Genomic DNA, 16575 nt, shown 5'->3' with positions numbered 1-16575 from the left:
TGCTGAAAGCAGCTTGGTTGGAGTCATGTGTCTCTTAGAAACTGGCTGCTCGTGTCCTGTTTGCCACTTTAGTCGATAATGCTGTTATGCAGAGTGAAAAGTGTATTTGAAACATTGTTCTTTTCTCTTTAAGATTTTTGTGTTTTCTTTTGTTTCCTGCTGACAATTTTAAACAAACGATCATTTGTGTTGCTTGTTTGATGCTACTCTAATGTATACGTTGTGCTGTTGTATCAGATTGTACAAACATGTAAATATTAGTATCTTTGTTTTTCACAGATATCTTTGAAGCCTGTGTTAAAATGTGTGGCTTTGTTAAAAAAAATGTGAGAGACTCGATATCTGTGGGATTCACTGGGTTTAATTGATGCTATTATGCATAGACTCAAGAAAGGACATTTTAAAGAATAAAAGTTTAAAAAACAATGAATGAACAAAAAATGCATTCTGTGGGTTTTATTCAATATTAATTTCTTAATGGTCTCTTAAGTGAACCCACTGCGTTCTTTTCATTTATTCAGTCACCCATTTTCAATGCTTACACTTTAACAAATGCGCAGATTTGTCTAACCACCTTTTTCTTCATTAATTTTGTCTTAATAGTTGATAATACAAATTTACAATTCAGTCAAATACGCTAAACTGAACCCGAGAGAAGGAACGAGGACAAAAATGTCAAGAACAATTAAACCATTCACTACCCGCTTCTCCAACTTACCAGATAAATGTTTTTCAAAAGCAAGAGTGATCACCTTTCCCCCTAGGGTAATATGCATGGGCAAATCGCTGTTCTCCTGCTATCTCTTGTCTGATCCCTTCAGTTAAGTTTGGAATTGAACCCCAGGAACTCAAAACACACGGTGGGGGCGGGGTCTTAAAAGTACAGTTTTTTTATTTTTGTTTACATATAAATATATATTTCTCTTGGGTTTTCAAACACTTCAGTAACCACAAAGGGTCTGAATTCAATCAGTGCATTCATAACAGATTTACATTTTAAATATATCTATCAAGGAACGTTAGTGTATAGTTTGATATTGCTTGATAGCTAACTAGTAAGAGTTTGACTAAAAGAGAGTTCCCGCCCTGCTGAGCTGTCCAAGCGAGCGCGCACGCCGCGCAGTGATGCAGCAGAGCCATGTGCGCCAATGTACCACACTTTGGAGGAGAGCGGTGGTTGTTTTTGTTCTTCGTCTGCTCTGGATTCTGTTTACTTGGAAATGTGCTTCAAAGTAAGTGTGTTCCCTTTTACCACTTCAAACGCTCAGTCATGTATTTTGTTGTTTGTACGTTGTTCAGAAAAGCTCCACAAGTGATTGTACACAACTGTTCTCCTCTGTTCATTGAACATTATTTTTATGTTTGTAGCCTACCTACATTGATCCAGAATGATGATTTTTACGTTCACTCTTCTGACCTCTTCTGGTTACAACTTATCAATGAATAATTATTTTGTTTCACTTACTGATAGTGCATATTAGGCTACATTCATTTAGTTATTGATAATTGTAACTATAACGTGTTTTTAAGTAGAAATCTTTTGTCTTTACTGACACTTTTGGTCAGTTTAACCCTCATCATTCCCTCGCACTTTGTTACAAATCCTTCCCTCGTGGGTCAAAATGACCCGAAGCCCTAAAATTATTTTAATTTTTTTATTGTCCAGAAAGCTTATTTCATTTTGATAATATTTTTTTCTATTTGTTTAATGCATTAAATGCATTATTTTTATTTTAATCTATTTACCTTTAAATATCTAGATTGTATCAATAAATAATAAATAAATAGTAATTTAAGCACATTCTTTCAATTGAACTCACACTTTCATGCATAACCCTTTTAATTCAGCCCAAAACATCTTACATTGGGTGTCTTTGCCGACCTCTTGTGATAAAATAATAATATAACATGGTATTTCATGACTTTTGCCACTAGATGGCCTTATAGCTTTATATGGAGCAAATGACCAGTTCCACTGGGTCCTAACATTTTCTTCAGAATGCATTCAGATACACATGTAGACATTATAAAATCATGTTTTGGTAAAGTTTTAGCATTTTTAGTTTTTAATTTTTAGAATTTTTTAAATGTTTTTCTGTGCTAAAGCATTCCTCCCATTCCATTTATTCCAATGGGGGTCAAAATGACCCGCTAGGGAAGGATTTGTTACTTTTTTTAAATTTCAACCGCAAAACTCAGTCAATTCTTTTTGTGTGTGTGTGTATTCATTGTTCAAGTGTGACAAAAGTCATAGGGACTTGGACCACTCCAATGAACACTGTGAGTTTCAGGACAAAAGGACCCGAGAGAAGGATGAGGGTTAATGCTTAAATTATGTTAATAGTAAAATAATTAATAATAATAATTAAAACAACATCTTGCTCACTTTAAACTTTTGGAGCTATTTTGACCTTTTGTCACGTAGAAGATGTTCCTTCAGTGAGGCGGCCTGTTAAATCTTCAATTGAAAGACTGCAAGTCATCGCATCAGGTCTGACTGTTTACTAGACATAGATCGAGGCGAGTCCAGGACAAAAATCTATCTCTGGTAATTATTGTCAGGAGTTTGTTGTTTAAATGAAGCTTTGTTTCATGTCTACTAATTTTTGGGTATCAACTTTTGGCCCTCTTTCTTGGCATTGATAAAGATACACTGTGTTCTTTGCCTCCCTTTGAATCAGACTAGTTAGTGTAGTAACTTCGTCACTATCTGTATCATGGAAACCTCTCAGAGTGTATATGTAGCAGGGCAGACTCAGCCTGGGACAATTTTGCTAATTTTTTTTCTTCTCACTAATCAGTCAGTCATAGAGTGGTAAATCCTGAGTTGTGTGTTCACACAAGGGTGAGTAAATGATGACAAGAATGTTAATTTTCTGTCTGAACTGTCTCAGAGACATTTAGTATTTAATGTAATTTGAAGCAGTTTAAAGAGATTTGTTTTTTACATACAGACTGATTTAGATTGTACATACAATTTGAGAAGTTGGCTAACATTGAAAAATGTTCTGTTTCTGTTGCAGATTTTGCTTGATGGCATTTAAAAGTGTCTTATAGATGAAAACGAGAAGGAACAGAATGAGAGAAAAACAGCAAGTAAATATGTCCCAAACTGAGCCAAAGAAAGCAAAACCAGCTGAAACTGGACAGAAGAGGAAACAAGAGGCTGAAAGGAGTGAGAGAGTGAGGGAGAGGATGAAGAGAGGTCTAGAGACGAGTGAAAAAAACCCACATTCAGCGACCACTCCGGATGGCGGATGGGGCTGGATGATCGTGGCTGGCTGTTTCCTCACCACCGTTTGCACACGTGCGGTCACTAGGTCAGTCCATGACTCCCCTCAGACACGTTTTTTATAAGCACTTAGATAACCAGGAATCAAGGTGATACCCTCACATCACCTTTATTATGTCAGTTTAAAGAGGCCATATTAAGGAAAGTCTTGATCTTGTTTTTGGAGTCTACTAGAATACATTTTTTGTGCTTGAATGTTCAAAAAAACATTGTTATTCACATATTTAACATTGTTGCAGCACCTCCAGTGTTTCAGTAATGCTTTTTTTTAGTTTCTGTCTCTAAGAAGCCCCTCCTTCCAAAAGCGCAATGTGCTCTGATTGGTCGGCTGTACCAGCATGTTGTAATTGGTTCAACTACTTCCAACATGTTTTTAGAAATGTCAAAGCCCTTACCATGACAGCGAGTTTCAACACTCTACTAACGCAACCCCACCATGCCTTGCCCTTTGGCGGGAATTATTTAAATGAGAAATACTGTAACATGTATGCTCCCAGAAGAAAACTCAAGACTGAAATCGAAGTGTTTCAGGGAAATTAGAAACAATGCTCACTGATGTAGAGAGTCACTCCCTTTGGCGTGAACTTTGTGCTGTGTAATGTTGTGCTTTGTAACTTTGTAGATCTTTTTCATGCTCAAACATGCTTCATTACACGCTAAAGAATGTTGAAAATGTAAAAAAGCATAATATATCCTCATTGAGACAAAATTAAACTAAAGGCCGCAGAAATGGCAAAGATGAATTCTGATGGTCTCTCTTGAAAGATTAGCCATTAGCCAAGACGTTATTACCCCAGGAAAAATGCCTGGTTTTGGATGTTGACAAAAAATGTTATACTTAAAAGGACTAAAATGAATGTTGCAGTAAGCAACAGAAGACCTTTAGCATATTGCGTCCTCAAATCTGTCCATTTTTCGTGCTGGTTGCAGGTGTGTGTCCATCTTTTTTGTGGAATTCCAGTCATACTTTTCCAGAGATTATTCTGCAACTGCATGGATACACTCTCTGCTGGACTGCACTACAATGTTGTGTGGTAAGACCCGTATAAGACAAAAGAGAAAAATCTCCAAGTGTTCAGTTCACCCTATAGCAAAACTCTGTGACTTATAGGTGGAAGCTCAACTATATTGATTTTAGGAGAACTTTGAGTTAAAAAAGTCTGTGTTGACAGTTTTACAGTGCATAGTCCACCCTAACCCAGATTTATCTGGAAAGAATATTCACAGAAACACATTTTCATATTTATGTGGGGGTCTTAGGTATATCTTTTGGTATCTATTTTCCCATTGATTATTTAATTAGTTTAAGCAGTTAGATTATTTTATCATATAAATTGTGATGCTTACATACACAATATTCATTTATCACGAAGATGAACACCCATATAAATGCACATAAACGGTAATGGGTTTAATAAAAAAAAAGTGTAAAAAGCCATTGTAAAAAGTGGTGATCTTAAGGAGCTATTTATACCTAATACTATTTTCTATTATTTCTTGTGTGATTTAAAATATTAGGTTGGTTTAGTGATTTAAATAATGAGTCAAATGGTAAGTTAAATCTTTTTTCTGCTTGATGAACAATGTATCTGTTCCATATCAGTTGGTGGGCTGATATAATTTTTTTATTTATTGGTATAGGTTGATAATGTATATTTATCAGTCAATATTTAATTTTGAATGCTCATTTCCCATCTTTTTACATTTAGATTACTGTAATCTAACTTGTTTCTAACTAAATCTAATCTAACTAAAAAAATATATTTTTCATACTGTAAATTCACTTTTAGCTTTTAAAAATGATACATTTTAGTATTTAGTTTCTTATTTATACATGCAAAATAGTTCAGAATTTTTTGGTTATCAGCCATAACATGAAAATAATATGAATTTCCACTATCATGCAGTCCACCTCATTCTTTTTCTCTTTCTTTCTCTCTTTGTAGCACCACTGGGTAGTTATATAGGGAACCGCCTCTCTTCTCGTATAGCTGTCATGATTGGTGGACTTCTCTCCTCTGCTGGTCTGCTGCTCAGCTCTCTGGCCACCAGTGTAGAGTTCCTGTATCTTACACTGGGTGTTCTTACAGGTTTGATACAGATGCACACACAGCAGTTAAACTCAAACAGAGACTTCTATTTCAACTGCACTGATAATCATAATTTCCCCTGTAGCTATTACAGTGGAGAGTATTTGATACACTGCCGATTTTGCAGGTTTTCCTACTTACAAAGTAGGGCTGGGCGATATGGCTGAAAACTGTATCACGATATAAGTGTTTCATATCGGTAGATATCGATAATTATTATATGTTTTATGACCTATTTAAAATAAGGACCAGGAGAAAAATATTTTACATTTAAACATTTTTATTTTAAACTTAACCTTCTCTGATTACAATCCCCTCAGTTATAAAGGCAGAAATGTCAACACAACCATGGAAAACACTCAAATAATTAAAATATGAAGTCTAAAATCACAGTGAACACTTAATTATCTCTTAAAGGGTAACTTCAGTGATTTAGCATTAGGCTTTGTATCAGTAGAAACCCGGTAGTATATTCAAATTATGGTACTTTCCCCCCTCATATCCCCCTGAGACGAGAGAATTATGCATTTTATTTCTGGAAAAATTCCTCCGATGACGCAGATATCGTCATTTTGCGTCATCTGAGGATTTTTTGGCCAGAGGCTAAAACTACAGCCACTAGATGGAGCTGTTCCGCTCATAGGGGAGAGATCTCACGCACAGAATGTAAGACACAGACGGCCGCACGGACAATCATAATAACGGAGCGCGGTGCAGAGTAAAGTGAGTGTTTCAACTTTTCAATGAATTCCTGTGATAGTTTAGCTTCCATATGCGATCTGAAAACGTGCCAGACTGGCGCTTAACGTTACCTCAGCTCTTCGTGATGAAGGAAATCTGACACTGCTGAGGAAATCTGACACTGCTGCATCTGTGCCGTGACTTTCGTTCGGCTCTCTCACACTTTATTGAAAAGACACGTTCCGTTTTTAATTGTAGTGTTTATTCTTTAACTGAACGAAATGATTGTATTGCTATGAAGATCAAAATGACGGTGTACGGAGTGGCCTCGTAGGGCAGCGAAGCAAGTGCATTCTGTGAGTTGTTGTCTTTCATCCACATGAGACAAAAATAAATTTTCTGTCTTTTCTCAGCCTAGAGGGCACCAAATTCAAAAATAATTTCACATTTCTACTGCATAAATGACCCAGTTTAAATACAAAGCTTAATGCTAAATCACTGAAGTTTCCCTTTAACATTAAGGTGCAGTGCCTTCGTTATTTATTTGTAACTGTTACCGTTTAGATGCTTTGTCATAAGGCACTGATGCAGAGTAACATTACCTCTCTGTGTAGTTTCAATGGCTGAATCCGAAATCGCCCCCTATACCCTTAAATAGGGCGATATTTGAGGGGACAGCCATTTGTAGTGGTCCGAATTAACCAAAGTGGACGTTATTGAGTGCACTCATTCTATCCCACTTTGCTCCGCAATAACGAGTGTACAGCCGATGTACACACAGCGGCTGTCCGAATTCGCTTACTTGTTTTCATTCACTCCTTCAAGTGAACTGTATTAGTGGACTAAAGTAGGGAATAGTGATTGAGGGTTTAGGGGTCGATTTCAGATTCAGCCAAAGTCAAGAATAGCACAACGGCGAGCGCGTAGAGTATAAACACGTCCCTGAACGAACGAGCCGCACGCGCACGCTGTCAGCAGAGGCTCGCGCTGCGTAGCCAGACGAAAGTATAAACAAGGCTTCAGGAGGAGAAACAAGTTTGTGGTATTACCAGTCTTGGTGAGAAGGCAACAACTGTTGGCGGCTTGGTGCAATTATTAGAAAATGGAATGACGGTCAATCTCCCTCGCTCTGGGGCACCATGCAAGATCTCACCTCGATGGGGGAACAATGATCATTAGAAAGGTGAGGGATCAGCCCAGAACTACACGGCAGGACCTGGTCAATGACCTGAAGAGAGCTGGGACCACAGTCTCAAAGAAAACCATTAGTAACACACTATGCCGTTATGGATTAAAATCCTGCAGCGTACGCAAGGTCCCCCTGCTCAAACCAGCGCATGTCCAGGCCCGTCTGAAGTTTGCCAATGACCATCTGGATGATCCAGAGGAGGAATGGGAGAAGGTCATGTGGTCTGATGAGACAAAAATAGAGCTTTTTGGTCTAAACTCCACTCACCGTGTTTGGAGGAAGAAGAAGGATGAGTACAACCCCAAGAACACCATCCCAACCGTGAAGCATGGAGGTGGAAACATCATTCTTTGGGGATGCTTTTCTGCAAAGGGGACAGGACAACTGCACCGTATTGAGGGGAGGATTAATGGGGCCATGTATTGCGAGATCTTGGCCAACAACCTCCTTCCCTCAGTAAGAGCATTGAAGATGGGTCGTGGCTGGGTCTTCCAGCATGACAACGACCCGAAACACACAGCCAGGGCAACTAAGGAGTGGCTCCGTAAGTAGCATCTCAAGGTCCTGGAGTGGCCTAGCCAGTCTCCAGACCTGAACCCAATAGAAAATCTTTGGAGGGAGCTGAAAGTCTTTATTGCCCAGCGACAGCCCCGAAACCTGAAGGATCTGGAGAAGATCTGTATGGAGGAGTGGGCCAAAATCCCTGCTGCAGTGTGTGCAAACCTGGTCAAGAACTACAGGAAACGTATGATCTCTGTAATTGCAAACAAAGGTTTCTGTACCAAATATTAAGTTCTGCTTTTCTGATGTATCAAGTACTTATGTCATGCAATAAAATGCTAATTAATTACTTAAAAATCATACAATGTGATTTTCTGGATTTTAGATTCCGTCACTCACAGGTGAAGAGTACCTATGATAAAAATTACAGACTTCTACATGCTTTGTAAGTGGGCAAACCTGCAAAATCGGCAGTGTATCAAATACTCATTCTCCCCACTATATATTAAGGGTACACTATGTAACTTTTGGCCCTCTAGTGGTTAAAAACAAAACAAAACTCCATGCATTTTGCGAAAGAACATTGTTTTGGTTGTGCTTCGGCTCTGTGTGACTGTGGATGGATATGTCCATCCTACTGCTCATAAAATGTGCACTACTAGGCTTAAGAGATATAAACCGTTTAGATGGAAAGGATCTCATGAATAGTTGAAGACATTAATCAGGGTTCCCGCGGGGTCTTAAAAAGTCTTAAAATGTCTAAAATTTTAATTTTTAAATTTAAGGCCTTAAAACGTCTTAAAAACGGCCAGATTTTCACCCGAGGTCTTAAATTTAATTTAGTTAGGTCTTAAAAAAAGTGTTATCCTCGTTCATTTCCAGAAATGCTGGCCGCAGAAAGTTATTAACGTTACACTGTAGCAAAAAAGTATCGAATCGCGAAAGCGGAGCTCTAGAGTCTTTGCTGCGCCGCCCTCAGCACATTTGTTCGGTGTGTTGTAGTCCTTTCTGGGGGTGTTGGTACACGTACTCGGTGATAAAAGTACAAATCTCGTGATAAATGCAATTACCTGCCCGCAAAATATGTCTACATTTAATAACATTGTATCTTTCTGGACAGAATGAGGCAAACATGCATTGTTTTATATTATTCTAAACAGTGATAAAGTCTGCACTCAATCAGCACTGCATACCTTATTATTATGACAATAGTGAAGGCTTGAAGAACTCAAATACACCATAGCTTGATGCAGTCGTGTTTATTGTCTTCGTTTCATCAGTCAAAGCGTTTCTATCTTCAGTTTATCCTACATCGCTAGCTTCACATTAGGGCTAACGATTACTTCTCTAAGGCTGATTTATCTAATAAATTTATATGACAATCCATATGTTTTTCTCCAATGTACAGTTTTTCCCCCACAGTGGATGCATAAGAGGCTCATATTTAATATTAAATACATAGACTTTAAGAAATTTATATCACAGATAAAAAGCACAGAATTTCTTTATTTTATTTTTTACAATAAATCTTTAGACCTTTCTAATGATTTTTAGTCATAGGCTGTCTGCATATTAACAGGTAACCCAGCAGGTTTTTTTGTAAAATAAGTTTTCTGTAAAATATAAATGTTATTTTATTAGTATTATTATTATATTGATATATTTATTCTTAAATACTCTATTTTAAATTTTTTAATAATTAAAATGTTATTGTAATAGTAGTATTTCTAATTTTGTTAAATATTTGTATTTATTGAATATAATCATTATTATTAGTCTCGTTAATATATAAACATTAATATATAAAATGTTATATGCATACACTTTTCATTTGTAAAAAAACGAAAAAACATTTGCATTTTAACCAGAATAATCGCAATTAGATATCTTCCCCAAATCGTGCATCCCTAGTTTATCCTATCTCCCTAGTGCATGCCCTGTTCAATCTCTATTAGGCTATTAATATGCTGTTTTGTAATCTATTCTATTTGAGGGCAAGTTTGTTTTAGCCTATTTTCATTTTGGGCCTAAGGTTTTGGGCATTTGGCTCGTTGTTGGCTGTGGAGGGTTACTAACGTCATTGCTTTATTGCTTTTTTTATTATTTCTTTGATTTAAATAATTTTGGTAATGCGTCGTATAGGTCTTAAATTTCAATCTTTATGGTCTTAAAATGTCTTAAAAAGGTCTTAAATTTGACTTTCTGAAACCTGCAAGAACCCTGATTAATAGACACGGTACTTCCTTGAAAATAAATTCCAGCACCAACAACCATAATGAAATGACCGTAAACAATAGATAATGCTTTACAATGAACTCTGTTTGAGAGCAATGGTAATTTATCTGTTTAATAAAATAGCCTACTTTACTCACCTGTTGAGTAATAACTTTACAACATTTCAAATCCCTCAGTTCACCGAAAAGCCAAGTCAATGTTAATTTTCTTTTTATTATGGCTCTCCTCTGTTCAGCATTATTTTAAAACTGGTGATTCCCCAGAGGTTTGAGATTTAGCATGCTCAATGTCAACCTTTCTTGTTCACTGTGACAAATAACCTATGTCACTCCTACACCATACACACATACATTTTTTCCTCTTTATGAATATTATGAGACACGCACGGGCAAGTGATGTAAAAACACAATTTACTGCGAAAACCACCCTGTCAAGTCTAAAATGAAAACACTTATAATAGGCTTACATTCTTTTATAATAGTGGATCAGGATAAGACAAAAACACATGATGAATTAATTATGTATTATAAAAAAAAAATTAAGTTTGAAAAAAGAAGTTGCATTGTGTACCTTTAATTTGCAACAAACTAGCTATGCATAGTATTCTTGTATACTAACCTTCCTGATTTTCTGCATAGGTGTGGGATTTGCTCTCAGCTACACTCCTGCAATCGCCATGGTGGGTTCTTACTTCAGCGAGAGAAAAGCGCTGGCTTACGGGATCGCCATGTCAGGCAGCGGCATTGGAACCTTCATACTAGCACCTACTGTGCAACTCCTCATTGAGTTCTTCTCCTGGAGGGGTGCACTGCTCATTCTGGGGGGTTTGGTGTCTCACCTGTGTGTCTGTGGAGCCCTTATGAGGCCTTTGGAAGGCCAAAGAGGGAGGCAGAAGGAGATCGACTTGGAGGGTGACAAAAAGGTTAATTTGCTGAATGTGAAACTTGCTGATGTAGTCCTCAATGTTGAATTGAGTGCACAGGAACAGAGATCAGCGGAGGTAAAACATATAGATCCGGATAAAATGATGAAAGACAGAGGGGAAAAAGAACAAGCTGAGGATATGCTGAAGGATGGAAAAGAACAGATGGAGGCAGATAAGTCAGGGCTCTCTGATGCAAAGCAAACACACTCCGATGAGGAGCTAAACCATAGACGTGATCCCCCTGAAGACGCAGAGACTGTGAACAGAAGCACAGATGAATGGGACATCTCAGTCCCAGCTTTAGTACAATCAGATGACTTGCCATCTATCCCAGAATCAAAATTCGAAGCAAACACTAACCACACCACTCTGGCGCAATCAAAGTTGGTAAACACAAACATACTAAAGGAGTCAAGGGAAAATGTATGGTCTATCATAAGGAAACTTGTATTGAGAGAATATTCCTTCCTGTTGATACCAGACTTCCTGTTGCTATTGGTGTCCTTCCTATTCCTTGCATATGGTTGCAGTGTGCCATTTGTGTATCTTGTGCCATATTCACTGAGTGCAGGCATCAGCCCTCAACAGGCAGCATTACTCATGTCCATACTTGGAGTGTCAGGGATTGTAGGAACTATCACTTTTGGATGGATTGCTGATAGAAAGTAAGTTTATGATTTAGTTTTTTCTTATTTTCTCATAAATTGCAATATTACAGAAATTTAAGAGCTGTATCTACACTAGATGTCGGTTCACTTGATGGAGGTAGGGTGAATTCAGGGTGATTGGGACACTTTTTCCAAGTCATCTCAATGGCAAAAAGTGTCCCAATAACCCTGAAATCACCCTAGATGTTGAATTAAATTTGTGGTACTTGAATCTGGCTTTGAAATCACATTTATGTCTACTAATGTACAGTGTTTGGGTTAACACATTGCAAGTAATCAGATTACTTTTAAATTTACAACAAAATAACTGAGTTACTTCGTCAAATAAGTAATGCAAGTTACTTTGTTTTCCCATTTATTGACTGACACATCTCTTGTCCCCATGCTGAGAGAAATCAGGAGTAAGTGCAGAGGCGTTGTGTGCGCTGTTCAAACATGAAACTGCTGTTGTAGAATGCATTTACTCATCTCACTTGGGCAAAAAACAAATTCAGGATTCCTCAAAATGAATAAAAACTGTGTAATGCAAACTCAGAAATATTACTCAAAGCTGCAATATTTAAATATGTTAAATAGCACAAAAATACTTTAAATATTTAATCTCACTTTATCAACCAATGTCTATGCGGCTGACCTTTGCAGATTTAATTCAACTAAATTCAAGCAAAAGTGACTAAACATTTCTTTTTCATACCGACTCTATGGTTAAATAGACTGAAAAAGGACAAAAGCACGGAAATGTCATCAAAATCTGGAACAAACTCGTATTTTCTAAAAATGTATTATTGTTTTTTTGTGTTAAGTCCTTGAACATACTAAAAACACTGGAACTGTTTATTACTGTAATTATTAACGATTCCCATCTAACTCTGTGTGTTTATGTTCAGGTGTTTGAGGCCTTATAGGGTGGTGAGTTACATGCTGGCTGTGGGGTCAGAAGGGCTAAGTTGTCTCTTTCTGCCTCTGCTGAGTGATTTTTCCCTCCTCGTCCCCTTTTCTCTCATCTACGGCTACTTTGATGGAGCTTATGTGGCACTTATTCCTGTGGTTACCTCTGACACTGTCAGCTCCACCCACCTGACCTCAGCTCTGGGAATTGTTTACTTCCTCCATGCCATCCCCTACCTCATCAGCCCACCTATTGGAGGTCAGAGAAAATGTACCTCTTTCACGCTCACAAACACACAGACAGATTCTCATTTTCCAATACATGCCAAGTTACTGCAGTTACAGAGTTACTGTTTACACATACAGTTGCTTATTCATTTGTATTTGACTGCAGTCTATTTAACTAAATCAGAGTGCTTTATGAAATCTCTCTCTCTCTCGCTCAGGTTGGCTAGTGGATCACACAGGGTCCTACACAGCTACATTCTTCCTCAGTGGAGTCTCTCTGATCTGCAGTGCTGTGATTCTGGCTGCTGTGAGAGTGATCATCCGCTGCACTAGAGGGAGCTCTTGCTTAAACTGACTCACAACCAGGTACAGGAGATTTCTAAAGCAGTAGAAAAGTACAGCAATATTGCTGTCAAGACACATAAAACTGCCTCCACCGGAGTTAAACAGGGTTATATGAGAGTTTTTCTATGTTTCTGATCCAAAGCTCTCATCAGTCAGATGGACTGCCATAAACGCAAGCTCAAACAGATGGCTTTACTGCCAAAATACAGGATTTTACTAAGAATTTGGTGATTTAAAGGTGAAATTCTGTGCTTGAGAGTAACTTCTATCAAATGTTCCACATATTTTAATGAGTTTTCTACAAAAGAAACTCATTTGTTTCTCTCAAGCAGATATCTGACTGGCTGATCAGACACATGAACAGATGTCCTTTGCCCAGTTGTTACATGTCTACTGCTCCATTCACATCTCAATGTATTTATAATGTACACTACCATTCGAAAGTTTGGGCTCTATAAGATATATTAATGTTTTTGAAAGAAGCCTCTTATGCTCACCAAGGCTGCATTTATTGAATCACAAATAGTGCATGAGCAGTATTGTGAAATATATGTTGAAACAGTTGTGCTGCTTAATAATAAAAATGAAAAAAAACTGTGATAGTTTTTTCAGGATTCTTTAATGAATAGAAAGTTTAGAAGAACACAATTTGTCTATAGAAAATCATTGGTAACATTATAAATGCTTTCAATGTAACCTTTGATCGATTTAATGTGTCTGTGCTGAATATGTAAAAATCTTACTGACCCCAACCTTTTGAACAGTTGTGTCTACAGCTACATGCACTACTGTTTACAAACGGTCAAGCTCACTGGCCTTAAAACACTCAAATCAAATGTGACCTCATTCAGTGTCATAAAAGTGTTATTCATTTAAGTACTCTTATCAATATGATAGCTTGTGGCTCAGATTAAATCTGCTTCTTTTATTTTCGCATTTTATATGTCGTTTTTTTTTATGTTTTGCAGAATGTTTTAAAATGGAAAATGTGTTAAATGGAGCTTTCCTAATTTTGCATCAATCTGCAGAGCTTTCTTTGGACTTATGAGTGGATATTCAGTGTGAGCCTGCTCACCATTCCGATAAGGACTTCACCCAAAAATGAAAATTATGTCATTAATTACTCACCCTCATGTCGTTCGACACCCGTAAGACCTCCGTTCATCTTCGGAACACAAATGAAGATATTTTTGTTGAAAGCTGATGGCTGAGAAAGGCCTCAGACAGGCCTCCATTGGCATTCAGTACATTCACACTCACAAGACCCATAAAAGGCACTAAAAACGTCATTACAAAGTCCATCTCACTACAGTGGCTCTACAATCATTTTACGAAGCGACGACAATAGTTTTTGTGCAAAAAAAAAATCAAAATAACAACTTTATTCAACATGTCCTTGTTTTCCGTTTTGGCCTCTGCCGTGAACTCACGAAGCACCACGACGCATGCGCGAGAATATGACGTAGCGCCGGCGTTCGGGAATCCATGAAATGCACACTTTAGCCCCATTTTGAGCACTACACCGAGACCTAAAGCACGATCAATGTAGAATTCAATAGCGTAGATACGCGTCTTCCTCTGCTTGTAAACAAATCTCCTCCTCGCTTTTGGGTCATGTATCCGAACGCCGGATCTGCGTCATATTCTCGCGCATGCGTCGTGGTGCTTCGTGAGTTCACGTCCGAGGCCTACACGGAAGACAAGAACTTTTTGAATAAAGTCGTTATTTTGATTTTTTTTTGCGCACAACTATTGTCGTCGCTTCATAAAATTATTGTAGAGCCACTGTAGTGAGATGGACTTTTTAACGACGTTTTTAGTGCCTTTTATGGGTCTTGTGAGTGTGAATGTACTGAATGCCAATGGAGGCCTTTCTCAGCCCTCAGCTTTCAACAAAAATATCTTCATTTGTGTTCCGAATATGAACGGAGGTCTTGCGGGTGTCGAACGACATGAGGGTGAGTAATTAATGACATAATTTTCATTTTTGGGTGAACTAACCCTTTAATGGACTCATGAAAAATATGGCTATATCATTGCCAAGGAAACACAAAATAATATTAGATACTATATGTAAGCAGTATCAGAGAGCCTGTATTTCATATAAAGGTCATGAACAATACTGTGCCATAGAATTATGAGTTTTTGACAAGAATGGGAACAATTTTAATCTGTTGTTGCATTTAGAAAATACATTAAATACCTCATGATTCTCAACAATACACATTTCTTTGTAAGTGACCTTGTATTTGTGCTGGTTACAGCAAATAATATTCAATTTGTCTCAATGTATCTTTAGTCTTTCCACTGACAAGCTACAAAGTTCCCTTAAGAAAATGTAAAATAGAAAATCATGTTTTAATTACACACTGTGGGAAAAGGGTTTTAATTTGTATGTTACTTCACAATGAAAACACAATTGCAAAATCTACTGAGCAGGTCAACTAAATCGGTCCCACTTTATATTAGGGTGGACTTAACTACTATGTACTTACATAAAAAAAATAAGTACAATGTACTTACTGTGTTCATATTTCATTACAAAACACTTGAGGTGGGTTACTGGTAAAGTTAGGAACAGGTGTGGTGGTATGGGTAAGTTTAAGAGAGCACACGTCACGCCTCTCCTCATCAGTCTGCACTGGCTACCAATAGCCGCTCGCATTAAATTCAAGGCACTGGTGCTCGCCTTCAAAACATCCACTAGCTCTGTACCAACATACCTAAACTCGCTCGTTCAGACTTACACACCCTCCAGGAACTTGCGTTCTGCCAGTGAACGACGCCTCGTGGTGCCATACCAGAGAGGCATGAAATCGCTGTCACGGACCTTTTCCTGGACCGTTCCCACCTGGTGGAATGACCTGCCGATCTCAATTCGTGCGGCCGAGTCTGTAGCCATTTTCAAAAAACGTCTAAAGACATATCTTTTCCAGCAACACCTGACCGATCGAGAATAGCACTTATCATTCTATTCATTGTCTATCTGTCTAATTTATTTATAAAAATAAAAATAAAAAAAATTATGTTCTGTGCTAGATTAACTGAGAATTGTTACAGCACTTGCATATTGTTGATATTGTTGCCCTTAGACTGCTCTAGCTGCTTCTATTTCCCTCATTTGTAAGTCGCTTTGGATAAAAGCGTCTGCTAAATGACTAAATGTAAATGTAAATGTTTAAGGGTAGTGTTAGGTGTAAGGGAAGTGTCAACAGTGTAATTACAAATGTAACTACAGAAATTAATTACAGCTGTAATTACATGCAGGTCATTTTTCAAATTTAAGTTCAATGTAAAAACATGTATGTACACAAGTGCATTGTATCAAATTATTTAAGGCCACCTAATATAAAGTGGGTCCAGTAAATCTAATCAACAAAATAAAAAGAATTCAAGAGAACAATATTTTATAATTACATGTTTATTGTTGTTTTTGAAACAATAGAATAGACAACATACACAACACATCTGTAAATCCACATTTCAGAAAAGAAAGTATTTTCTGTCTCATATGTGAACAATAGATATAGATG

At 37.5% G+C, this 16575-nt stretch overlaps 1 protein-coding gene across 2 annotated transcripts; it reads left to right on the top strand.

Annotated features, from left to right (window-relative positions):
• Window positions 1-932: 932 nt before the first annotated feature.
• slc16a12a (solute carrier family 16 member 12a) lies at window positions 933-15261 on the top strand. Of its 2 annotated transcripts, XR_013817757.1 has the most exons (9): window positions 1118-1232; window positions 2426-2548; window positions 3024-3320; window positions 4223-4326; window positions 5239-5382; window positions 10627-11578; window positions 12469-12728; window positions 12916-14190; window positions 15000-15261. XR_013817757.1 is itself a non-coding variant. In XM_079833055.1 (7 exons), exons 2-7 carry the CDS (start codon window positions 3058-3060, stop codon window positions 13050-13052), a joined length of 1860 nt encoding a protein of 619 aa, XP_079689181.1. In that variant the 5' UTR covers window positions 933-1232; window positions 3024-3057; the 3' UTR covers window positions 13053-14190. The 2 variants fall into 2 exon arrangements, 1 of the variants encoding a protein (XP_079689181.1); XM_079833055.1 differs by lacking the exons at window positions 2426-2548; window positions 15000-15261 and having other exon boundaries at window positions 933-1232.
• The last annotated feature ends 1314 nt before the right edge of the window (window positions 15262-16575 follow it).

The sequence above is a fragment of the Gobio gobio genome (assembly GCF_949357685.1).
Source record: "Gobio gobio genome assembly, chromosome: 13".
NCBI classification, from domain to species: Eukaryota; Metazoa; Chordata; class Actinopteri; order Cypriniformes; family Gobionidae; genus Gobio; species Gobio gobio.
The sequence above is the reverse complement of the archived record's forward strand: the minus strand, read 5'-3'. Positions and strand labels throughout refer to the sequence as shown.